Source organism: Myotis nattereri, assembly GCF_964212035.1.
Source record: "Myotis nattereri genome assembly, chromosome: 3".
In the NCBI taxonomy this organism is placed as follows: domain Eukaryota; kingdom Metazoa; phylum Chordata; class Mammalia; order Chiroptera; family Vespertilionidae; genus Myotis; species Myotis nattereri.
The window spans coordinates 146173855-146200792 of record NC_138077.1 but is presented as its reverse complement, the minus strand read 5'-3'; the positions used below and the strand labels follow the sequence as shown (position 1 = coordinate 146200792).

Below are 26938 nucleotides of genomic sequence, written 5' to 3'. Positions count from 1 at the left end.
AAAACTGTGGTACATCTACACGATGGAATACTATGCTGCTATAAAAAAGAAGGAACTCTTACCATTTGCAACAGCATGAATGGAACTGGAGAGCATTATGCTAAGTGAAATAAGCCAGTCAATGAAGGAAAAATACCACATGATGTCACTCATTTCTGGATAATAAAGACCAGTATAAACTTATGAACAAAAATAGATACAGAGGCAGAGCTGCCTCGAACAGACTGTCAAACTACAGCAGGAAGGCCGGGGTGGGTGGGAGGGCAGGAGGGGAGTGGGTAAGAGATCAACTAAAGGACTTGTATGCATGCATATAAGCATAACCAATGGACATAAGACACTGGGGAGTAGGGGAGGCCAGGGGATTGTCAAGGGCGGGGGGAAAAAAAAGGAGACATATGTAATACTCTTTGTAATACTTTAAGCAATAAATAAAATAAAATAAAAAAATTTAAAAAAAGAAGATAATAGTCAGATCTGGTATGTTAATTCTTTTCTGTACATGTGGATATACCATATTTTGTTTATGCATTTATCAGTTGATAGACATTTGGGTTGTTTTGATCTTTTAATGTATGAATAATTCTGTGAACATTATGTACCAAGTTTTTGTGTCAGCATGTTCTCTTGTGTTATATTCCTAAAAGTAGAATTGCCAGACTGTTTTCCAAAGATGCTACACCATTTCACATTCTTACCCCCATGTATGAGGTTTTCAGTTGTTCCAAATTCTCAACAAAACTTACTATCTTTTTTGTTATAGCCTAATGGGTATGAAGTGATATCTTGTGGTTTTGATTTTCATTCCTCTGATGACTAATGCTTTTGAACATCTTTTTGTGTGCATATTGACTGATTGTATATCTTGTTTGGAGAATTGTCTATTTTTTGCGTGTTTTAAATTTGGGTTATTTGTCTTTACCAGTATATTTATTGAGTTCTAGAAATTCTTTTTTTAAAAAATATTTTTATTGATTTCAGAGAGGAAGGGAGAGAGAGATAGAAACATCAATGACGAGAGAGAATCACTGATTGGCTGCCTCCTGCACGCCCCCTACTGGGGATCGAGCCCACAACCTGGGTATGTGCCCTTAACTGGAATCGAACCCAGGATCCTTCAGTCCACAGGCCCATGCTCTATCCACTGAGCCAAACTGGCTAGGGCTAGAAATTCTTTATATATTCTAGATACAATCTCATATTAGATAAATGATTTGCAAAAGTTTTCTCCCATTCTGTATATTGTCTTTTAACTTTTTTGATGGTATCCTTGAAAGCACAAAATTTTTTTTTAAATTTTATTTTACTTTTTCCATCACCATTTATCCCTCTGTGTCTTCTTCCACCCTGCCTCCAAATCACCACACTGTTGTCTATGTCCATGAGTTCTTTAAAAATTTAAATTTCTATGATTTCTATTTTATCTACTTTTTGTTAATTGTGCTTTTGATGTCATATCTAAGAAACCATTGCCTAATCCAAGGTCATGAAGATTTATATCTGTGTATACTTACAAAGTTTTATACTTCTAGTTCTTACATTTAGATCATTGACTAAATTTTTGTATATAGTGTGAGCCTAGGGCCCTACTTCATTCCTTTACATTTAGATATCAGGTTGTCCCAGCACCATATTTTTTTGAGGCTATCTTTTTCCCATTGGATTATCTAGATACCTGTAAAGGAAAGACACTCTCCTGTGTGTCTCTTCCACTCTTTTTTGTTTTGTTTTGTTTTGTTTTATTAATCCTCACCCAAGGATATTTTTTCCATTGATTTTCAGACCAAGTGGAAGCAGCGGGGGTGCAGGGTGAGGGGGGGTTTGGGACATCACTGTTAAAGAGACATTGATTGGTTGCCTCCCACCCATGGCCTGACTAGAGCCAGGGATTGAGCCTGCAACCTAGCTACATACCCTTGACCTGGAATCTAACCTGAGACCCTCCATCCTATAGGCTGGCACTCTAACCACTGAGCAACCCTGACAAGGCCCTTTAACTCTTTTTTAAAAATATATATTTTATTGATTTTTTACAGAAAGGAAGGGAGAGGGATAGAGAGTTAGAAACATCGATGACAGAGAAACATTGATCAGCTGCCTCCTGCACACCTCCTACTGGGGATGTGTCCACAACCAAGGTACATGCTCTTGACCGGAATTGAACCTGGGACCTTTCAGTCCGCAGGCCGACGCTCTATCCACTGAGCCAAACTGGTTAGGGTAGGCCCTTTCACTCTTAATACTCTACTCATAGAATACTTTAATCCTGACACCACTGGTCACCAAATGTGTAGGGATTTTTCCTCACACCAAGCAATTCTGCAATTCTCCAGACATCAGCTTGGTGTCCTATAGATTTAACTAGATTCTGATAATATATACCTGGAGAAAGCATCAGATCCCACAGGTTAAGGGCTCATTCCAATGGGATTGCTTCCCATTCCCCACTTCAGATGCCAATCTGAAGTCCAAGTTGTTACCTGTGCTTCTGGCCAACTGTATAACTTGGAGGTTCCCATGACTCGTACCTTATCCTATATAATCCTATATAATAAAAGCCTAATATACTGTGTCCAGTCAACAGGTTGGCTGTTCAGCCAATCAAAGCGTAATATGCTAATGATATGCTAAGGGCACTCAACTGCTTGCTATGACATGCACTGACCACCAGGGGGCAGTCGACCAGTCAACCAGTTGCTATGATGTGCACTGACCACCAGGGAGCAGATGCTCCAACTGGTAGGTTAGGTAGCTGCTGGGGTCCAGCCGATCAGGACTGAGCAAGATAGGCCAGACATGCCCTGGAGTCCTCCCATAGTCCTTCCCCGGCTGGCCAAACTCCCGCATCTCTCCCCCGCCCTGATTGCACACTGGTGGTGTCCCTTGGCCTGGCCTGTGCCCTCTCACAATCCAAGGTCCCTAGGGAGATGTCGGAGAGCTGGTTCTGGCCCAATGCCACAGGCCAGGCCGAGGGACCCCACTGGTGCACAAATTCGTGTACCGGGCCTCTAGTGTTCAATAAATTTGCTAGAGAAGCTCACAAAATTCAGGAATACATCTTACTTACTTACATTACCATTTTATTATAAAGGATATTACTCAGAAATAGTCGATGAATAGAGGCAGGTATATGGAAAAGGGCACAGAGCTTCCATGCGCTCTCTGGGCAAACCACTCTCCCAATATCTTTATGTGTTCACCAACCTGAAGGCTCTTTGAACCCCATCCTTTATGGTTATTATGGAGGCATCATTACTTAGGCACAAATGATTATATCATTAGTGATTAATTCAACCTCTGTGTATGGGTTTGTCATCTGTAAATAGAGATAGCTTTGTGTATTTTCTTTTTTAAAAATATATATTTTTATTGATTTCAGAAGGGAAAGGAGAGTGAGAGAGGGATAGAAACATCAGTGATGAGAGAGAATCACTGATCAGCTGCCTTCTACACACCCCACACTGGAGATAGAGCCCACAAACCAGGCATGTGCCCTGACTGGGAATCAAACTGTGACCTCCTGATTTGCGGGTCAACCACTGAGCACACTGGCTGGGCTATTCTGTTTCTTCTTCAGTCAGATTTGGTAGTGTGTGTCTTTCTGGGAATTGTCCACTTCATCTAGGTTATCTAATTTGTTGGCATTATATATTCCTCTTTAACATTAAAAAAAAAATTATAGACTACTTTTCAAACTTTCTGCTATTTTAGATCAGCTTTTCTACAGTTAGTTCAGATTTGAAATGTTTTTTTTAAAGAACATATATATATATTTATTGATTTCAGAGAGGAAGGGAGAGGGAAAGAGAGATAGAAACATCAATGATGAGAAAGAATCATTAATTGGCTGCCTCCTGCACATCCCCTACTGGGGATTGAGCCCACAATTCAGGCATGTGACCTTGATCAGTATCGAACCTGGGACCCTTCAGTCTGCAGTCTGACACTCTATCCACTGAGCCAAACCGGCTAGGGTTTAAATGTTTAAAAATTATATAGTTGTTACATATGAAAGCTGCACAATAGTAAACTAGCTTTTAAGGATCACCATTCTTTCTATTAATATTTTATATTTTGTCTTTTAGGATTGTATACTCATCAAACAGAAACTTAAAAAACTATGAAAAGGAAATTCTTAGGAAAAAGATAGGAAAGAGTGGGTTACCACAAACCAAAAATGACTTCAGTTTTGGAAAGTATACTGACAATGATGGAAGACCATCTTTAGAGCTCTTAGATAAAAAATCACCTGATTGTTCTCTTCTGAAGCATGAAATTCCAGATATCAACAATGAAGAGGACAATTTTATTTCCAGTGGTAAGCCATTTTAGTTGTTGATTTTTATAAAATTTTGTGGATATGAAAGTAATTATATTCTGATATAATTAGAGAAAAGCATACTTCAAAAATCATCTCTGCTGCTCTTTTTATAAATTAAATGAAAGTAAATGCAATGAAAGTAAATTTTATTGGTAAATGAAAATAATAGTATGGCCAACTCTCATATTCCCAAGTAATTGGAGATGGAGTTATTATAAATAAATACATATATAATTCACAATTATCCTTTTAAGCCTCCACATGTTATTATTCTTATTCTAACCTACCAGACTATAGTCAGTTCTGTTAAAATACAATATATATGCATTTCTTAAAAAACACCATGCAACACAAAAATCACTGTTACTTTTTGTCATGACACAAAAAATTACTGAAAATTTTGTCATGACACATTTTTAAAAGATAGGAACATAATAAAAAGTATAGCTTAGTTTTAAACATGTTAAAAGGTGAAGAAATATATAAATACGGCATTTGGCTTTGTTTGTGGGAGTGCATGTCAGAGGAATTGCAGCTTTTGAATTATTGTGGATTGGTGGGGAAGGAGGATGTTAAGGATATAGCTACAGACATACAGATATATAGAAATAGTAAATGTTCTAACAGGAAACTTGAGACCTCTGAGTCAGAGAACAAAGTGTTTATTACTCACAGAGCATCTTAGTGCTAGTTCCAACCCCCAATTCCCGTAAGGCTGTGTGGTGAGGCCCAGATGTTATCCTTCACATGCAGTGGGATTACACCATGGAGAGGAACATGAAAATTCAGAGAGTTTTATAATGTCCCGCAGATCTGCCTATCCTCCAAACCAGAGAGGGACAGGTGGAACTTTACTTTGGAAGGTAAATAAATCTCTGGTGAGGGGAGAGGAAGGTAGCTTCACTTCCCTGGAGTGTAAGGAAATAAATGGTTTGGGGGTGAGGAGAGTCTCTAAATCTTTTTGGGGCATCACATTATCTCTAGCTTCCAAGGCATGTTTACTGTTTAATCTTTTATCCAAATTTGCCAGTGCTCTCTTCTGAAAGGCCAGGCCACGTAGAAACACAAATATATTAACAGAAAGTGGTTTCCCAAATATTGGTTGAACTCCATCTAAAATAAGATGGGAATTTGTAACACCAGATATGGATGGGTGTGGCTCATGACATGTGGTGAACTGAGTATCTGGTGGATGTTTTGGGTGTTTATGTGTGCTCTGTGTGTTCTTCCATGGCTCAGTTCAGCTGGTACAGTTTTCTGCATTGGCCTAGTGTTTCTCGTGGATGAACTTGTACCTAAGCAAATAAAAATTTCATGTTCTGCTCAGATTGTTCCCTAACATATCAGTTGTGTTGGATTAAACTTGTTTTCAAACAAGTGTTACAGCAGAATTGAATGTATATGGAAGTATCAGTTAACTAAAGGCTTTTGTTACTAATGTTTAGTTCACCAATCATAACAAAGTGATTTAAGCTCAGATTTATATTACTCTGATTATTCACCATACTTTATTATGGTGAATAAATGAGACGGAATGAATGAATGAATATTCTAGGCTTGAGACAAATCCATTCATATATTTTATCTCCTTTAGTCTCAGATAAACTAAGACGTAAGTGGTTACAGACTGACTTTATAGATAGGATTCCAAGGCTCAGGATTAAAGGGCTTTCCCAAAGCCATGCACACAGACCAGTGGGCAGAGCTGGTATTTGATACCCATTTTTCCTGCCTGTAGTCCAGAGCTCTGCAGTGGCTCCACCACAACCCATTAAAGCAGCCAACCAAGTTGTTAAGTATAAGTGAAAAGAGTTCTTTTCCTCCTCAGCCCCCTGACTTTTAACTACTTTCTCCATCATTCCATGGAAAATGCCCATGTTTACCAGTTTCACAGACACTTGTCCATATTTTATTAACTTCTTTGCAGTCTTTCATACTGCCAACACCACCCTCCTCAAAACTTCCTCTATATTCTGTGACATTGTGCTCTTGATTTTCCTTCTTGGTCACTCCTCATTCTCCTTCACTGGCAAATCACCTTTCTGCCCTTTAAATAATTGTTGTTCCTGATTTTTTTGAACTTCATATATCTGTCTAAATACAGGGTGAGGCAAAAGTAGGTTTACAGTTGTTTGTATGGACAATAATACAATAGTTAGTAATAATAGAATAAACTGTTTTGCATACTCACAACTGTAAATCTACTTTTCTTCCACCCTGTATACCTTAAATATCCCAAAAATTTAACCTGTCTCAAACTGACCTAATCACCCACCTCCCCCAACCTGCTCTTTATTTGAATACTCTATCAGTGTGAATTATATTACTATGTTTCTATTCATTTACTCTCCTCGTACCCTTATATTGATTTGTTAACCCGTCTATTGATTTATCTCCTAAATAGTCTTTAAAACTTCTCTTATATATCCTCTCGCCAATTTTTATTTTAGGACTTTGCTGTTTCCTTGAGAATTTGCACCCAAGCTGCTTGCCAGGCCTCTCTCATTGTGCTACCCATTTATATCATATAGAACAATGTCTGTTGATTGCAAGTCTACTCGTGGCACTCCTCTTACTAAAATTCTCCAGTGGTGTCTGATAGCATTAGTATAAATCTCAAATTCTTTCCTGCAGTGTAAAGGGATTTTGTGAACTGCTCCTGCCTAGAACTCCACACCATCCTGTTTTCAAAACCCCCTTCTATCCCATGAGCTCTTGTCTTACTGAATTACTTGGTGTTTCCCTCCAAAAAGCTATATTTAGTCACTCTGTGCTTTTGCACTTGCTATTTGTTTCTGGAAGGCCATTCTGTTTATTCATCACAGTATTCAGTTGAGTATCTACTTTGTGCTGGGTGTTGAAGATTTACAAATGAACAAAACAGGTAGTGTTCCTGTCCTGCAATTTAGTAGTGTTATCTGTTGGGGTGCTCTGTTGCTGGTGGAAGTGGGCTTCGTGGTGTGCCATGGGAACAAGAATTTTCTGAGGCCCCCATGGAGGATGAGGTATCATGGAAAGCTTTATTTCTGTGGAATTAAACCCCTGAGTTTCCAAGGTTCCATCTCCCTCCGTCCTGCCATGGGAAAAGTCCCGTTTTGTCTTCAGCAGGGCTATGATCAAGCCATTGCCCAGAGTTTCCGCTCCACATTTGCAGTCCAGTCCAGCATCAAGCTAGCATAGGCCCTGGGCCATGTGGTCTCTAGGGCCACATGGCTATGGAGGGAGCATGGGTGAGTGCAAGAAGCAGGAGCAAAGCAAGAGGAGCAAGGCAGCCAAGAGAATTCCTTTGTCTGGGGATTATGTATATCCAAATTTTTGTGGGCTTGCAGTAGCTCCACCCCTAGCCAGTTATCTTTGTTTCAGGTTAGACTGACAGGCAAGCACCTTTCCTGTGTCACCCCATCTTCACTGTGCATGTACCCATCTTCCCCTTTGTTGGACCCCTTCCCCTAGTGATTATAGGGGATGGACTCATGGTTCCCTGGGGAGCATGAAATTGCAGCTTCCTGGTGAAGCTGACCAGCTGACCATGCTTATAATGTCTGGCCTCCACATTGCTCCTTTCCTATTATTAATATTAATAACAGGTACAACAGTAACAGTAGGAGATAGGTGGGTTATGTACAAAGTGTGATGAGGACTCAAATAGGGCATACATTACCTGGATTTAAGCTTCTAGAGAAAACTGTCTGGAGAGAGTGATGTCTGAATTGAGTCCTAAAACATGTCTGGAGGCAGAGAGAGCCAGGTACATAGCATATTTGGAAAAATCAGAAGTGGTTTGTTGTGAGAGTGGAGGTAAGTAGAGGATAGCGATGGTTACAATAAGAAATGATCCTGGAGATGTAAGCAGAAGCCAGATTATGAAGAGCCTTATATAAAGGATGACCTTATATTTTATTATCTAGTCTGGGACCCGTTTGAGAGAGTGAAAGGTGACAATTTATTATTGCTCTTGATCATTATTCTGGGGCAACAACAGGCATTAACTGGGACTGTCCTAGTCTAACCATGATATGTGGTCACCTTACTCATAAGCCATTTTAAGGAGTTTGGGGGTGCCATTTTGCAGTGGTCATATTCCGGATCTCTTATGATAGTAGAGCCAATATTGGCATTCTGGTTTATAAATATTTAATTTGTAATTTTGGTTAGTAGGAATCTGTCCCCTGTGACTGATCCTCACCAGGTGTACTGATGAAAGTTTCTGGACTGGCAAAGCTATGACATGCAGTGATTCTCAACCTTCCTCATACCGCGGCCCTTTAATACAGTTCCTCATGTTGTGGTGACCCCCGATTTCATTGTTACAAATTGAACATAATTAAAGCATAGTGATTAAACACAAAAACAATATGTAATTATATATGTGTTTTCCGATGGTCTTAGGTGACCCCTATGAAAGGGTCGTTCGACCCCCAAAGGGGTCGTGACCCACAGGTTGAGAACCGCTGATATACAAAGTAGTGTTTTTCTTTCTTTTTATGTAAACATGTTTTAAATTTTACTTCCCACTACCTAAATTGTGAACTTTTTGAAGTAGAGCTAATTTATAAAATATTTATGTTCTGTACCTCTCCATACTGTGTATAGTACTAAACTCATAGTAAGTGTTCTATAAATCCCATCGATTTCAGTTGAATTTCTATTAATTCATTGTTCATTCTAGCCATAGATCCAGGAATAGAAAGGAAAAATACCAAAATTAGAAAATTTTCTAACTTTCTATGTCGATGTTCATGCAGTGGCTTCTATTTTGGTTTATAATTTTATGATAATATTACCTATATTTAAATGTGTATCTACATTTAAAGGTATATCTATATTTAAATATAAGTGGAAATATTTATTTCAAAGCAGAAAGTATACATGATTTAAAATGTTTTATTGTTAACTTACCACTTAAATATTCCAGTTATTGTTGCTCTATTTCAATAGCTAATCAAGATGACTATGTGGAAAAACCTTTTGTTAATGTTAAAATATAATTTTTTTAATATTTATAATATTAAACTAATTTTTAGTTTTGTTTTTCTCTTTTAAAGATATTTATGACTTGGAACCTGCATCTGAATTGGGAAAAGACTTATTGAATCTTTATGTGAATCATAGTTGCCCAGATATTGACATTTACGTTGATGGAAAAAGTTTTAAAACTCACAGGTAACTAGGCATGTGATTGATTTGGTATCTCGGTTGTGGCAGTAGTAAGTGTAAATGGGTGACTGTGTTTTTCTAGCACAGTGGCTTTCCGGCTCTGATTACACAGGGGTTGCATGCTGATGCCTCAGGGGGTCTCTGACAGGGGAGGGCTTGGCCATCAGGTAGCATTTTCTGCCTGTGGGTGCACACATCCCCCAACCCGGGCATGTGCACATGCTTTAGCCAGGGCCGATCTGTGTTTTGCATTGGGCATGAACCTATGCTTTCATTAGAAGAAAATATTCTGCTGCCTAAAATAGGTTTGAAAGCCACTGTCACAGAAAATGTAATTAAATGCAGTTTTTCATTTCCCAGGCGTTATAATATTAAGAATGATTATTTCTACATGAATGACATGTATTTTCTCTGAATGCATTTCAATTCAGTCTTTCATTCAAAATGGATTCTAGTGAATAGCATTGATTAGGAGGTTTAATATTTCAATGTACTTTAAAAATATTCTGCTTTACTATTAGGTTGCTTAGACATTCAAATTAAATTCTGCTGCCTGTGTTGGCCCAGTTCTTTTTTTGCAAGTAATTAAAATCTGCTTAAAAGAAGAAAAAATTTTAGTAAGAAATACAGATTTTCTGTTGGAACCCAAGGGACAGAAGTACAGCTGAGCCTCATAGTGGACTAGAATCAGAACCAGAAAACTGAGGAACCCAGACAATTCTTCTCTTTCCCTCTCTGTGTTTCAGAGAGAATGTTGATAAGTTACTCTGGTGCTCCTGAAGAGGAAGAACCACATTATTTGCAGTGGCAAGAAGCAGTCCTCGAGGTTCCAGGGTGCACAGCCTTAATAATATTAGCATTGGGTTTAGATTTCAGGCATTCATCAAGCCAACAGTAGTGATGTTTGTGCTTTCAGAAATCATGCTGATGCCCTGGCAGGTGTGGCGCGATTGGTTGGAGCATTGTCCCATGCACCGAAGGGTTCGATTCCCAGTCAGGGTACATACCTAGCCAGTTGGGGCACGTACGTGGGGCAACCAATCAGTGTTTCTCTTTCACACCGATTTTTATCTCTCTCTCTCTCTCCCTCTTCCTTCCTCCCTCTCTGAAATCAATGGGAGCATGTCCTCAGGTGAGGATTTAAAAAAATCTGCCCATTAATGGGTTCTGCCCATTAATTGACAGCATTACATTGATAAACTCTAGGATTGCCAGTTTCATTCAGTCTATTTACCATTCAAAATTTGAACTTTTCTCTCTGGGAACAAAAATTTTTAAGTATATGCATACACATTTTCCTAATATTTATAAAATCTGCATTATATATAACAAAATACAGAGTATAATATAGATTTATCAATATATTTTTCATATCATGGATATATATTTCCTAGTTGATGGTGTGTGTGTGTGTGTGTGTGTGTGTGTGTGTGTCCTTTTGGTGGGGAGGGGCCAACACAATTTTACTTTTTTATTTTACTTTTCTTTATTGATTAAGGTATTACATCTCCCCATTGCCCTCCCCCCCCACTCATGCCCTCACCCCCCTGGTGTCTGTTTCCATTGGTTAGGCTTATATGCATGCATACAATCCTTTGGTTTATCTCTCTCCCTTACCCCCACCCTTCCTGCCTTCCCTCTGAGGTTTGGTGGTCTGATTGATGCTTCTCTGTCTCTGGATTTATTTTTGTTCATCAGTTTATGTTGTTCATTAATATTCCACAAATGAGTGAGATCATGTGATATTTATCTTTCCCTGACTGGCTTATTTTGCTTAGCATAATGCTCTCCAGTGCCATTCATTCTGTTGCAAATGGTAAAAATTCCTTCTTTTTTACAGCAGCGTAGTATTCCATTGTGTAGATGTACCACAGTTTTTTAATCCACTCATCTGCTGATGGGCACTTTGGCTGTTTCCAAATCTTAACTATTGTAAATTGTGCTGCTATGAACATAGGGATGCCTATATACTTTCTGATTGGTGCTTCTAGTTTCTTGGGATATATTCCTAGAAGTGGGATCACTGGCTCAAATGGGAGCTCCATTTTTAGTTTTTTGAGGAAATTCCATACTGTTCTCTACAGTGGTTGCACCAGTCTGCATTCCCACCAGCAGTGCACGAGGGTTCCTTTTTCTGTACATCCTCACCAGCACTTGTCATTTATTGATTTGTTGATGATAGCCATTCTGACAGGTGTGAGATGGTACCTCATTGTCATTTTGATTTACACCTCTCGGATGATTAGTGACTTTGAGCATGTTTTCATGTGTCTCTTGGCCTTCCTTATGTCCTCTTTTGAAAAGTATCTGTTTAGATCTGTCACCCATTTTTTGATTGGGTTGTTTATCTTCCTTTTGTTAAATTGTGTGAGTTTCCTGTAAATGTTGGAGATTAAACCCTTATCGGATATGACATTAGCAAATATGTTCTCCCATGCAGAGGGCTTTCTTGTTGTTTTGTTGATGGTTTCTTTTGCTGTACAGAAGCTTTTTATTTTGATGTAGCCCTTTTGTTTATTTTCTCTTCAGTTTCCAATGCCCTAGGAGCTGTATTGGTGAAGATATTGCTTCGGCATATGTCTGAAATTTTGCTGCCTGTGGATTCCTTTAAGATTGTTATGGTTCCCCATCTTATGTTTAAGTCCTTTATCCATTTTGAGTTTATGTTTGTGTATGGTGTAAGTTGGTGGTCTAGTTTCATTTTTTTGCATGTATCTGTCGAATTTTCCCAACACCATTTATTGAAGAGACTGTCTTGACTCCATTGTATGTGCTTGCCTCCTTTGTCAAATATTAATTGAGCATAGTGGTTTGGGTTGATTTCTGGGTTCTATATTCTATTTCATTGTTCTACTGGTATACTAGTATGTCTGTTCTTGTGCCAGTACCAGGCAGTTTTGAGAACAGTGGCTTTGTAATACAGCTTGATATCTGGTATTGAGATCCCTCCAACATTGTTCTTCTTTCTCAGGATTGCTTCAACTATTTGGGGTCTTTTTTAAATTCCAGATGAATTTTTGGAGAGTTTTTTCTAGGTCTGTGAAATATGCTGTTGGTATTTTAATAGGGAGTGCATTGAATCTATAGATTGCTTTGGACAGTATGGACATTTTAATGATACTGATTCTACCAATCCATGAACACGGTATGTTCTTCCATCTGTTTATGTCTTCCTCTATCTCTTTTTTCAGTGTCCAGTAGTTTTCCGAGTACAGGTCTTTTACCTCCTTAGTTAAGTTTATTCCTAGGTATCTTAACTTTTTTGGTGCAATGGTAAATGTGGTTTTTTTTTAAATCTCTCTTTCTGTAAGTTCACTATTGGTGTATAAAAATGCCATAGATTTCTGGGTGTTAATTTTGTATCCTGCTACATTGCCAAATTCATTTATTAAGTCTAATAATTTTTTGATGGAGTCTTTAGGGTTTTCTATGTACAGTATCATGTCATCTGTGAATAATGACATTTTTACTTCTTCTTTTCCAATTTGGATGCCTTTTATTTCTTCTTCTTGTCTAATTGCTATGGCTAGCACTTCCAGTACTATGTCGAACAGGAGTGGTGAGAATGGGCATCCCTGTCTTGTTCCTGTTCTTAGATGAAATGGTTTTAGTTTTTGCCCATACACAATTTTATTTTAAAAATTAATTTAATTTTGTGTCCAGGTTTTTCTTGACACAGTATGGGCATCCTACCAAAGTTCTACTGATAGAATCCTAAGGCTGTTGTCATAGGGAAAGCAAGACCCTGTGACCATTTGCAAAGTGTTCTCAAACAGTGTCTGTGTTTGGCCTCCCTCTGTGGGCAGCCTGACAATGGACTGTGTTTTAGGAGTGGATCTAGAATATTAGATTTGTATTCCAGGACAGCTCTTGCTTACATCTGGTTTATTTTGTTCACCTACCATTCCTATACAATAAAAGGGTAAAATGCAAATCGACCAAATGGTGGAACAACTGGTCACTATGATGCACACTGACCACCAGGGGGCAGACGATCAATGCAGGAGCTGCCCCCTGGTGGTTACTGTGCTCCCACAGGGGAGCATTGCTCAGCCAGAAGCTGGGCTCGCCAGTGGGCTCACTGCTGGCAGCGCAGTGGTGGTGGCGGGAGCCTTCCCGCCTCCGCTGCAGGCGAATGGTAAGGAGCAAGGGGTCCTGGAATGTGAGAGCCCCGGACTGGAAAAGGGATCCCCCCTGGGGATAGGGTTGAAGCTGGCAGACAGACATCCCCCAAGGGGTCCCGGACTGTGAGAGGGCACAGGCTGGGCTGAGGGAACCCCCCTCCAGTGCACGAATTTTGTGCACCAGGCCTCTAGTAAAAAATAAACTGATATAACTAGAAACGCAATTTCCTGAGGATATGTTTCAAGAAGATCTGGCTTAAGTTTTCCTACTTTGTTGTTAGTGCCCTATGTGAGTTACAGTTACCTTCGTAGTTCAAACTCAAACACATCTCTGTTTTAGTACATATTAATTTTATTATTCAGTTCAAGGAATATTATGTCAGTAGTTTCAAAAACACATACTAACGTAATGTAGTCTAAAGCCCAACACAGAACTTTCTGCTGGATCAGTGTCAGCATTTATCCTAGTAGTACGGCTAAAAATTCATTTGTAATTGTGGCTGCTTTAATTTTTAAATTATATTTACTTATATATTGGAAGATCAATGCAAGTATTCACAAAGACCAGAATTTATGATCAGAATTACATTACTTTAGGACTCAAATTTTAGAACAGTTTAGGTTGCTAGTTTAATATGTCCAAATTGGTATGGCAATAAGGTCGTTACTTCTTTGAATCATTGTATTCTTCTGATGCTCAAGGTCCTTCCTCAGAAACATCCCTGCTACCCCAGTTTTATCAACAGTCTCTCTTCAGTTGCTAGTTGCTCTGTCCAATCTTTATCTTGATCCCCAGCCCAAGGCCTGGAGCCCTTTATACGCTACAAAACAGTTTGATGCCAACCACTTGCTTGCGGTGGCACAGTTAAGCCAAAGTTATTTATAGCAGAGTGGTTAAGAGTATGTGGACTGAGTGGAGCTTAACTGGGTTTAAAGTCCAGCCCTACTATCTTTGATCTGTGTGAATTTGAGCAAGTCATTTAACCATCATCCTGTGCTTCAGAGTCCTTATCAAACATGGGGATTATAAAAAGTACCGATCTCACAGGGTAATTATTTAAAGTGTTTTAAATAGTACCTGGCATGTAGTAAGTACTATGTAAGTTCGTGCTATCATCATCCAGGTGATGGGCCTTTGATACAACCTTTCCATAGATGGTAGCAACAGTTGGTATGCCCTTTACTTTTGTGGGGCAAGCAGAGAAATGTGAATTGAATCATTTGCATTTTCCCCCAATCCAGAGAAGACTGAGATAGCATTACGCCTGCAGGGAAAGTCACATTTATTACATTCCTCCATCTACACAGACCTTTCCCTCTCTGATGCATACTTCTCCACACCTTCCCACATCTTTGTCCTTGTTTATATCTAACTAGAGGGCCTATGCACGGATTCATGCACTGGTGGAGTCCCTCAGCGTGGCCTGTGGGGATTGGGTGGAAACTGGCTTTCTGACATCCCTTGAGAGATTCCGGATAGCGAGAGGGTGCAGGCCAGGCCAGGGGACCAGGTCTCCAACATTCCCTTATGGGTCCGGGGTGCGGGTGAAGCAGATTTGGGGCCAACAGTGCCCCAGCAGCAACCTAACCCACCGCTGATTCTGCAGGGAATCAGGCTCCCTCCTCTACTGGCTGGAGTGTCTGCCCCCTGGTGGTCATTGTGCATCATAGCTACCGGGCAAATGGTCAAACAGTCGGATGGTTGCTTAGGCTTTTATATATATAGACTAGAGGCCCGGTGCACAAAAATTTGTGCACTCGGGGGGGAGGGAGGTCCCTCAGCCCGGCCTGTGCCCTCTCGCAGTCTGGGACCCCTCAGGAGATAATGACCTGCTGACTTAGGCCTGCTCCCGGGTGGCAGAGGGCAGGCCCAATCCCTAGGTGCAGCCCCTGGTCGGGCTCAGAGCAGGGCCGATTGGGGAGTTGGGGCGCCGCCCCCTGTCATGCACAGAGCAGGGCCAATCCGGGGGTTGGGGCGCTGCCCCCTGTCACGCACAGAGCAAGGTCAATCAGGGGGTTGGGGAGCTCCCCCCTGTCACGCACAGAGCAGGGCCCATCGGGGATGGCAAGCTCCCCCCTGTCACGCACAGAGCAGGGCCCATCGGGGTTGAGGAGCTCCCCCCGTCACTCACAGAGTAGGGCCGATAGGGGAGTTGGGGCACTGCCCCCTGTCACACACAGAGCAGGGCTGATCAGGGGGTTGGGGCGCCGCCCTCTATCACCCACAGAGCAGGGCCGATCGGGGGGTTGGGGCGCCGCCATGGTCACACTCAGGGCAGGGCCGATGGGGAGGTTATGGCTCTACCCCATCACACACAGAGCAGGGCCCATGGGGGGGGGATTGGGGTGCCGCCCTCTATCACCCACTGAACAGGCGGATCAGGGGGTTGGGGCGCCGCCACTCTCACACTCAGGGCAGGGCCGATGGGGAGGTTATGGCTCTACCCTGTCACACACAGAGCAGGGCCCGTGGGGGGGGGAGGGGCGTTGGGGTGCCGCACCCTGTCACACACAGAGCCGGGCCGATCAGGGGGTTGGGGCGTCCCCCTGTCACACACAGAGCCTCAGGGCGATCAGGGGGTTGGGGAGCTCCCCCGTATCAGGCACAGAGCAGGGCTGATCAGGAGGTTGGGGCGCCTTCCCCTGTCACGAACAGAGCAGGGCGGATAGGGAGGTTGTGGCCCCGCCCCCTGTCACACAGAGCCCACAGGGCGATCAGGGGGTTTGGGCGCTGCCCCCTGTCACGCTGATCCCGGTGCTGGGAGGCCTCTCGGCTCCGCTGATCCCGGTGCTGGGAGGCATATTACCCTTTTACTATATAGGATAGAGGCCTGGTGCACGGGTGGGGGCCGGCTGGTTTGCCCTGAAGGGTGTCCTGGATTAGGGTGGGGGTCCCGCTTGGGTGCCTGGCCAGCCTGGGTGAGGGGATGATGGCTGTTTGCAGCTGGTCACACACCCTTCAGGGTGGGGGTCCCCACTGGGGTGCCTGGCCAGCCTGGGTGAGGGGATGATGGCTGTTTGCAGCTGGTCACACACCCTTCAGGGTGAGGGTCCCCACTGGGGTGCCTGGCCAGTCTGGGTGAGGGGCTGAGGGCTGAAGCTCCCCACTGCTCCTTTTTTTCTTATCTGGGCCAGCTTTAGCTCTGGCTCTAGCTCTGAGGCCTCTGCTGCTGAAAGCAGGTATCTGGTTTGTTTGGGTTCTATAATCAAAACAATGTATAACTCCAGCTCTGAGATCCCGGCTCGCTGAAAGCAGGTTTCTGGGGTTTTGTTTAGCTTCTGTATTTGTTACAATGTTTCAAACTGCAGGCTCAGGGCCCTGCAAGGCAGGCGGGGAACATTGGTTTCCTCCGTCACTGAAGCAAGCAAGCCTCATGTTAGTCTCAAGCTGCCTGGCTGCCGGCTGCCATCTTGGCTGGCAATTAATTTGCATATCGCCCTGATTAGCCAATGGGAACGGTAGTGGTTGTACGCCAATTACCATGTTTCTCTTTAATTAGATAGGATACTTCTTTTGAAAGGAGAAAGAAAGAAAGCTCTTTTTATTTGAGGGGAGAGAGGTAATAATAAAAGGAGGACCTGCTAGAGTTCATTGATCCCATTTGTTGGTTATGTTACTACTTTTCTGTATTACTTCCTGGGACACTACCACAGAGATCCTTGTGGATCTTTGAAACATTACTTCTCTGCTTGAATTGCTCTCAGTTATCACATGAATACCATCTGGGTATTTATTGTACATTTCTCTCTGCTTGTATTTCCTCCTGTCATCATCAGGCTACCTCTAAGCACCTATCTGACTCACTCTATTGCTGGTCTCCCATTTTATATTGTTATCTATTTTTTTTAATGTTTTCTGAGAGGAATTGAATCTCTTGCATTTTTAAGATAACTTATTTGTTGCATTTCTGTGCTCCATAGTTAAGATTCTCTTGTGCTGCTTTATTGTAAAAAGCAGGGAAGTAATTCCTAATTTTAGCTTTGTGGCACTCCAGATCTGATATCCCTTCCAAAATATCTTTCTTTTCAGTGCCTGATGTTATACCATTAGATATTTATTCACTGGGTTAAAACATTGTCAAATCACCCTTTAAAATGCAGATTTATTTGAATATTTGGTACACAGTGGCTGAGTCAGGGGTCAGTGTTCTAGTCTGGATTATACCACTAATCCTCCTATATAATAAAAGCCTAAGATGCTAAGTGTCTGGTTGACCAGTTGGCTGTTCAACCAATCAAAGCATAATATGCTAATGATATGCTAAGGCCACTCAACCACTTGCTATGACGTGCACTGACCACCAGGGGGCAGACACTCCAATTGGTAGGTTAGCTTGCTGCTGGGATCCAGCCCAACCAGATTGAGCAAGATGGGCCGGACACACCCTGGAGCCCTACCACGGTCCCTCCCTGGCCCTGATCATGCACCGGTGGGATCCCTTGGCCTGGCCTGCGCTCTCTCGCAATCCAGGACCCCTTGGGTGTGTCAGAGAGCTGGTTTTGGCCTGATCCCACAGGCCAAGGGACCCCACTGGTGCACAAACTTGTGCACCAGGCCTCTAGTTAGCTATATGTTCTTAAATGCAGCAGCTGAAAGCTTTTTCAGTAGCATATAGTTTAATTATAATTTAGAAGTCAGTCTTTCTGGGTTTAGATACTGATTCCACCATTTATGGAATGGTTGGGAAGTAATCTTGGAGTTAATCTCTCCAAGTCTCAATTTCTTTATCTATGAAAGGAAAAACAATTGTGACTAATACCATAGGATGACTGTGAGGATTGAATCAGGTAAGGCACACAAAACACTTAGCACAATACTTGGCATATTGTAAACTTTCCATCAATGTTAGTTGCTATAAATATGTGTTAGATATTTGGAAAGGAGGCCCATCATTGCCTATTCTACTTTACCTATAGAAGGAGTTGGCAAACCATGGTCCAAATCCTAACAGTGGCCTTTTAAAAAATATATAAAACAACAAAAACAAAGAGATTAAAAAAACAAAAAAAACAAAGAGCTTAATCAACAAGAACCAATATTTGTGTCTGATATTTACTACTTGGCCCTTTATAGAAAAAGTTTGCTGCTCCCTGTATTTCTAGGTTTGCCAGGAAGCTTTATTGAAATTTATATCCTATGTAATAAAAGGCTAATATACAAATTGACCAAACGGTGGAACAACCGGCCACTGTGACACACACTGACCACCAAGGGGAAGACGCTCAATGCAGGAGCTGCCCCCTGGTGGTCAGTGCGCTCCCACAGCGGGAGCGCCGCTCATCCAAGAAGCCGGGCTCCCGGATGGCGAGCGCAGTGGCGGTGGCGGGATCCTCTCCCACCTCTGTGACAGCTCTAAGGATGTCTGACTGACACCTTAGGACATCAGTAAGCCATCCCCTGAGGGCTCCTGGAATGCGAGAGGTGCAGGCTGGGCTGAGGGACCCCCCCGCAAGTGCACTAATTTCATGTACTGGGCCTCTAATGTGTGTGTGTGTGTGTGTGTGTGTGTGTGTGTGTGTGTGTGTATAAAAGGCTAATATGCTAAGTGTCTGACCATCCGACCAGTCACTATGATGCGCACTGACCACCAGGGGGCAGATGCTCAATGCAGGAGCTGCTGTGACAGCACTGGCACCGTGGCCCTGGTGCCCACAAAGCAACACTCGGCTTCCCCCAAGTGGGACACAGGCCCCACCACTACCCCAGAGTGGCAGGCCACCAAATTGCAGCCAACGCTGCAGAGACCCCATCGTGCAAAATGCGGCCCGCAGCCCAGCCCAGCCCAGCCCAGAAACGGTCGCTGTGAGCACCAGGTAATGATGTCACATAGCAGTGCCCAGCTTCCTCTCCTTAACAGTGACTAGCCTCCTTGCAGTTTCTTTAGCTCAGGAACACGGCTTGCTTTATAGCCAGTTGCAAACATTTCACATTTTAACCAAATGTCTCTGAAGCGTTTTCCCATGCCTCATCTCATTTGATCCACACAGAAGTCCTAGAGTAGGTGATAGGAGACTCGGTGGAATCCTATTTTCTTTTCATTAGCCGGAAAACAGAGACTTAGGAAGTTTAGAAACTTGACCCAACTGAAAAGAAGTAAGAAATGGTGGGCCTTGAAAATGACTTCAGATTTTCTCACTGCACAGAATATAGTCAAACACTGCTACAGTTAAATATTTTACCCTTTGTTCTCCCTGTGTGATCTACAACAATAATCTGCTTTGTGTTGATATTTACTGCTATGTTGCTGACATTACCTGAAAGAGAAATTGGGGTGCTTCACTGGGCTGGAAAAGTTTAGCTACTTCAGAAAGCAGGTCTAATTAAGCAAGTTTATATCTATAAAAGGCTAAGTTGACTTGCGCATGCACAATACATATAAAGCTCTCTCTGGTTCCAATCGCACGCGTGTGTTTCGATCTGTCATTGTCAATCGTGAAATTGGTTGACACTTCTGTTATAGAGAAAGGACGAATAATGATATTAAAATATTTCTTCTAATTAATTTCAATGTGCACAAATCCATGCACTGGGCCACTAGTAATTATAATAAAACTCTAAATTACCATGCAATAAAGTGAGTTACTAAAGTCTTAGTACTAATTATTAGTGATAAATGGTCAATCCTGTCTACTTGAGAGGCTTAAAACAATGATAAATTATATACGGAACCACAGAAGAAAAAGAGGTGAAATTCTTTGGTACCACAGGTCTTTGCGGGCAGTAGCAATGGGGAACCAAAGCAAAAGGCACTGGAAGCCTGAAAGGAAACAAACCACTTATAGTAGAAGCCCCTTAACTAAATTTGACTAGACCTGCTCTTTATTTTTTTAAAATATATTTTTATTGATTTCAGAGAGGAAGGGACATAGAGAGATAGAAGCATCAATGATGAGAAAATCATTGATTGACTGCCTCCTGCATGCCCCCTACTGGGTATGGAGCCCACAACCTGGGCATGTGCCCTGACTGGATATGAACCGTGACCTCCTGGTTCATAGGTCCACGCATAACCACTGAGCCACTCCCGGCCGGGCTAGAACTGCTCTTTAGATGTTTTTTATAGAACCTGGTAATAACATGTTAGGCTGAACTCTCAAAGCTTAGGAGGCCATTTTCTAGGATACCTACACATATCCATTCCCTATTAGTGAATTTGTGTCTTCTAAGAGTCACTTGGGTTTGTTACCAAACCTTTTAATGCCATTTGAGTTTATTATTTTGATGGCATAACTTAATGAAATATCACATAAAGCAATGATATATGAAATATGAAAAGAAAGAGTTACTGTTCCAGTGAAAACTAAAAGTGAATGTTCTGGAAAGACTTAATGCTATTGAATTCAGTATAGATGAAACAGAAAAATTTGAGGGGAAGTTATAAAATTCTAAAATGATTCAGATTGCTTCATAAAAGTTTTAGATTTCCTTCTTAGTTTAGAACAGTTTAACTAGTAATTATAGGGAGCATATATTGGTATAGTTTTTGCAAGAAATACGAGGCTCCAATCAATAAATCCACATTTAAAAAAAGATTGGCCTTATGTTCAAAGATTTGTGAATGAATGCATATTTATATTTTAAATGAGAATAAAATGATTATGAAATACACAAACCATTTTAAAAATTCTCCTGATTTTTTTTATTAAGCAAGCAACTATCAGTCCTAATTGTGTTGGATAATAGAGTACCTACTACACTTTACAAATAATTATTTAACTTAGGAAAGGCAAAACCTATGAAAACTATAGTTAATGATGTCAAAGTGGATCTCAAAAGAAAGCTAACTTTCCTTTCTTAAATTTTATGTTCTTTAAAATATTTGCCAAGAAGTGGTGTGTGTAATAGTGACAGCTTCAAAAAGTTTGGATCCGCTACTCTGGATTTAATCCTTATGAAGTTATGTGGAAATAAAAAGGAAAAAAAAATATTGGAAGCAAGAGTAATTTAGAAAGTAGTCCTGGTTTTTAAAAAATCCTTTTTTAGAGTTTCTCTGAGTAATCCAGGCCATTATTCTGCCTGGAGTAGTGAATCTAGTTCAACTAACATCAGGAAGAATTGAATAGCAATGTACAAAAGCAAGAGCGAGGGGAAAATTAGGGCATCTCAACAGAGCCAGAAGCAGCCTTGTCAGTTGAAATTAAACTTAATAAAAAAGAGAAAATCGTTTTTGGCATGTTGGAAAATGAAAAATCTGACAAAGGTTTTAAAAATATCATTCCATCTACAGCATTATTTTTTAAACTGAGGAATATAGCCTGATTAAATGGAATGTTTTCTACGTTTCTGCCTTCAGGTGAGGGTAATTGTTTACTAAGCCCCAGATGCTTTTATTCTTACTTAGATGGAAAAGCTAGCTGCTGTGTTAGTTCAATTCTTCTGAGAAGCAGACACAAAGATGGAATTCAACTTGCAAGAAATTTATTATGGTAAATGCATGTGAGAGAACCTAGGAAGGAGTCTAGAGGTAACTAGGAGAGCTGTTAAACTGAAATGTTAACCTGACCCGGAGTAAGGGAGACAGGAGAGAAGGGAAGCTTGGTAGAAGCATCTTAGACTGCAATGCATTTCTGAGGAAAGTTTGACAGATTGGTAGAAAGTTCACAAGCCAAAGTCACCTATCAAAAAAGGCCCTGTCTCTCAGGAATAGGCTTATTTTATTATCCCTGATATACTGAGTGACTGGCAGGGAACAGCCAGTGAGAAGGTGGTCTTGGAACCAAGGTGGTATGGATTTCAGAGTACTATAGCAGCCCATCATTGATTCTCATCATTGATGTTTCTATCGCTGTCTCCCTCTCCCTCTCCTCCCACCCCCTGCCATCCCACCCCCATCGAGGCAGGGCCCCCCTCTCCCTCCCTGCCCTCCGCCATCTGCCAGGCCTGTGGCCTGAGCCCCAGAGGGAGACCCAATGTGGCTGCTTCTCAGGAGCAGAGGTCATGGAGAGGTGGTGGAAGAGCCGGAGCCTAAGCAGGCTGTAGCGCAGGAGAGAAAGGAGGGGACAGAGAAGGAGGGGGCCGTGGGGCAGAGAAAGAGGGGCGGGAGGCAGATCTGGGCCATCATTTTACTTTTTTTTTTCTTCGTTAATCATCATCGGAGGATATATTTTTTCATTTATCATTTTAGAGAGAATAGAAGAGAGAGAAAGACAGAAACACGTTGATTGGTTGCCTCCTGCATGTGACCCGACGAGGGCCAGGGTGGAGCCTGAAACCAAAGTATGTGCCCTTGACCAGAATCAAACCTGGGACTGGCCTACAGGCCATGCTCTATCCACTGAGCCAAATCAGCTAGGGCATCCATATATATTTTTAAATGAGGTTATCAATTGCTACTAAAAAAAAACTTAATCAAGATTGTGTAGAATCTAAAAATTAATTTAGGTAGAATGGGCATCTTAACAGTTTTGGATCTTCAAGTTCATGAGTGCAATTTAGTTCTCTCTTAGGTGTTTTAAAATTTATCTCAAAAATGTTTTATAGCTTTTAATGTAGAGGTATTACACTTTTTTGTTTATTTGTTCTAAGTATTTTACCTTTTAGATACCAGTGTAAATGAAATGTCTTCATTTTCTGGGTATTGATTATTATTCCTGATTATCCTATCTAATAAAGAGGGAATATGCTAATTGACCCTCTCACCATTGCAAAAGATGGCATTGCCCACAGCCAATAAGGAGGGAATATGCTAATTGACCCTCTCACCATTGCAAAAGATGGCAGTTCCCTACAGCCAAGAAGGAGGGAATATGCTAATTGACTGCCCACAGCCACAAGATGGCAGCTCCCATCCCCTCAGCCCCTTAGCGGCTCAGGGCTGCCCGAGGTGCAGGCAAGCCTTGGCTGTCAGCTGCCCGGCCGCCCAGGGCTGCCCAAGGCCCAGGTAACCAGGGCTGGCCGAGGCTTGTGCTGCCGGCAGTGGCAGCAGCAGAAGTGTGATGGGGCGTCGCCTTCCCCTGATCGCTGAGTCGCCTCCTGCCCCGAGGGCTCCTGGACTGTGAGAGGGAGAAGGCTGGGCTGAGGGACCCCCCCCCTCCAGTGCATGAATTTTCATGCACTGGGCCTCTAGTCTATATATAAAAGCCTAAGCGACCATTATGACAGAATGACCGGTCAACCAGTCACTATGATGTGCACTGACCACCAGGGAGCAGATGCTCAACGCAGGAGCTGCCCCCTGGTGGTCAGTGCATTCCCACAGGGGGAGCGCCGCTCAGCCAGAAGCCAGGCTCATGGTTGGCGAGTGCAGCTGTGGCGGCAGGAGCCTCTCCTGGCTCCGTGGCAGTACTACCGAGTGGTGGCAGCAGGCACAGTGGGCAGGATGAGCTTGAGCAGCACGGTGCCCAGCCCCGGTTCTGGCTCCTCCCTGTCCACCTACTGCTTGGCACACTGCTACATCCCTCTTGCAATCCAGGACCCCTCGTGGGCCTAAATTGGCAGTGGGACATTCCCCAAGGGGTTCCTGGATTGTGAGAGGATGCAGGCCAGGCTGAGGGACACCTCCCCCCGCCAGAGCACAAATTTCGTGCACTGGGCCTCTAGTCTTTGGATAATTGCTGAACATTTTCTTGAGAATTTGTAAAAGTAATTTGACACTCTGGGTAAAGTTATTTAATGACTACAGGATTTCCTTTTGCTTCTGGCCAGCAGTTAGGCTGGATGCAGATCACTAATTTAGTCAGGGGTTCAGCTGACTCAAAACTGGACTTCAGTTCTAATAAGGGCTTGTCCCTTTCCCATTCATTCTTCTCCCTCATTGTGTAGCCTTTCTGAGCCCACCTGTAATCCTGGGGTATCCACCAAAGGTTCCCCTCTCTGATGGACACCAAATTCCTATTTGTGTGCTGTAAGCCAGTGAAGAGTGCTAGTAGCTATGCTCAGCTTTTAGCCTCTCCACCATTGCTTTTGCTTTTGGATTTGGCAATTGCCTCAATGGAAGAAGTTACCTTAAATACTTGTCTTCTCTCTTATAACTTGTCTTAAAAGCTACCATCACAGTAGTTTTCTGATGCCTTCAATTCATGCTTTATTTATTTTTTTAAGATATATATATATATATATTGCCCATTTTCCTACCTGTTTCCAACAGGAGGGTTGGTCTGAGATAACCTAGTAGGCCATTGCCAAATGTGTCTCTCTACTCCCTCTCCTCCTCCATTATTCCAGCCCATTCTCTACTAAAATGTAACATAGTTCTTTATAGTATCTCATTTACTGCTATTTCCAGCATCTAAAATAGTGCCTAGCACAGAATAGAAGTCAATAGATATTTATTGAATTGAAGAATGAATGAGAGAGCAAGCAGACAGCTCTGGTGGAGCTGGGGGAATGTTGGAGTAGGATGGAGGGATTGAGCAAAAATTAAAAAAAAGAGAGAGAGAGAACTCATGGATATGGACAATAGTGTGGTGATTGCAGCAGGAGGGAAGGGAGGTGGAAGTGGAAAAGGATATAGAGGGCATAAATGGTGATGGAAAAATAAAACAAAAAAATGAATTAATATTTTATCTGAGAAGATAGAATGGAAATTCAAAAGAAAATGTCTTCACTTTCATTTTCTCAAACCTAAGATATAGTCATTCTTGAGCATAATTACGGTGAGTTCTGAACTCAAATTCAAGTCCTTTAGGGTTCTAGTCTCTTAGTGACATTTCCTCAAGAAATTTACACCCTTTGATTGTCATTTCTCCATTTGTAGATGATTTATTACTCTCATACTTAATGGAAATAGTTTCAGTTTTTTATTAAGATTAAAGAGCTTTCAAGAGAAAAAATTATAAAGATAGTAAGGACATTGGGTTTAATGTTATAATCAAGCAATCAAAATACTTAGGTATAAATATAATTTTTATGATAATGATTCTATCAGTGAATACAAACAAGACAAATAGATTATCATATTTTAAAAGAAAATTTTTCATAAAAAATTACATTTTGCATAATATATAAATGTTTACCTGTGTTTTCTTCCTCTTCCCTTAGAGCCATTTTAAGTGCCAGATCTAGTTATTTTGCTGCAATGCTGAGTGGCTGTTGGGCTGAAAGTTCTCAAGAGTACATTACTCTTCAAGGGTAAGCATAATTTTTATAAGGCAGTTTGACTATAACAGTTACAAATAATATGAAGCACTTTTTGTGAATCTGATTTTTCTGTAAGTTCAATGAAATATTTTTCATTTGGAATTCTACAAAGTACATTTTCTGAAAACATAGGAAGTAGGGAACATCTATAATAATAAAAGCATAATGTGCTAATTAACCGGACAGCCGAACGAACTTCTGGATGACCTTCTAGACGAAGCTGGGGTTACGAGGGCCAAGGCAAGCCACCGCTGAGGGCCAAGCTCCTTGCACGAATTTTGTACATCAGGCCTCTAGTCCTATATAATAAAGAGGCATATGAAAATTAACCCTCAGGCCATCACAAGATGGCTGTGTACGACCAGGCTGGCAGGGGGTTTAGTGAGAGACAACCAAACGACTGAACAAGCAGGCTGCGTGGGGCAACCAGGCCAGCAGGGGGGGATAGTGAGGGACAACCAAACGACTGAACAGCAGGCTGCGTGGGGCGACCAGGCCGGCGTGGGGGCAGTTAGGGGAGACCAGGCCGGCATGGGGGCAGTTAGGGGTGACCAGGCTGGCAGGGGGGGCAGTTGGGGATGATTACACTGGCAGATGGGGCAGTGAGGGGCGATTTGGTTGGCGGGGGGGCAGTTGGGGGTGGCCAGGCTGGCATAGTGGGACAGTTTGGGGCGACCAGACCAGCAGGGGGTGCAGTTGGGGACAATTAGACTGGCAGGGGCAGTAGTGAGGGGCGACTTGGCTGGCGGGGGGTGGGGGGGGCAGAGTTGGGAGCGACCAGACCAGCAGGGGGTGCAGTAAGGGGTGATCAGCAGGGGTTGCAGTAAGGGGTGATCAGGCCGGGGGGGGGGGGGGGGGAGGCAGTTAGGAGCGACCAGGCCGGCAGAAAGGGGATAAGTAGGGGGCGACCAGGCCAGCATGGGGGGCAATTAGGGGCGATTAGGCCAGCACGCAGAGGCAGTGAGGGGCAATCAGGCTGGCAGGGGGGCACAGTTAGGAGTGACCAGGCAGGCAGGCAGGTGAGTGATTAGGAGCCAGCAGTCTAGGATTGTGAGAGGGATGTCCCCAGGATTGGGCCTAAACCGGCAGTCGGACATCCCCCGAGGGGTCCCAGATAGGAGAGGGTGCAGGCTGGGCTGAGAGGACCCCCCCCCCATGCACGAATTTCATGTACTGGGCCTCTAGTTTAGTAATAATAGAGATAGTGTATCAATCTTCTCAGACTAGGTGGCTTAAACAACAGAATTTATTTTCTCA

At 42.4% G+C, this 26938-nt stretch overlaps 1 protein-coding gene across 2 annotated transcripts in view; it reads left to right on the top strand.

Annotated features, from left to right (window-relative positions):
- The window catches only part of LOC308516702 (epoxide hydrolase 4), a 140362-nt gene that overhangs the window by 67276 nt on the left and 46148 nt on the right, over positions 1 to 26938 (top strand). For both annotated transcript variants that reach the window (XM_081087762.1, XM_081087763.1), the window contains 3 exons: positions 4086 to 4318; positions 9367 to 9484; positions 25583 to 25672. In XM_081087762.1, coding sequence (XP_080943888.1) covers positions 4086 to 4318; positions 9367 to 9484; positions 25583 to 25672 — 441 coding nt within the window. The remainder of the gene's footprint in view (positions 1 to 4085; positions 4319 to 9366; positions 9485 to 25582; positions 25673 to 26938) is intronic.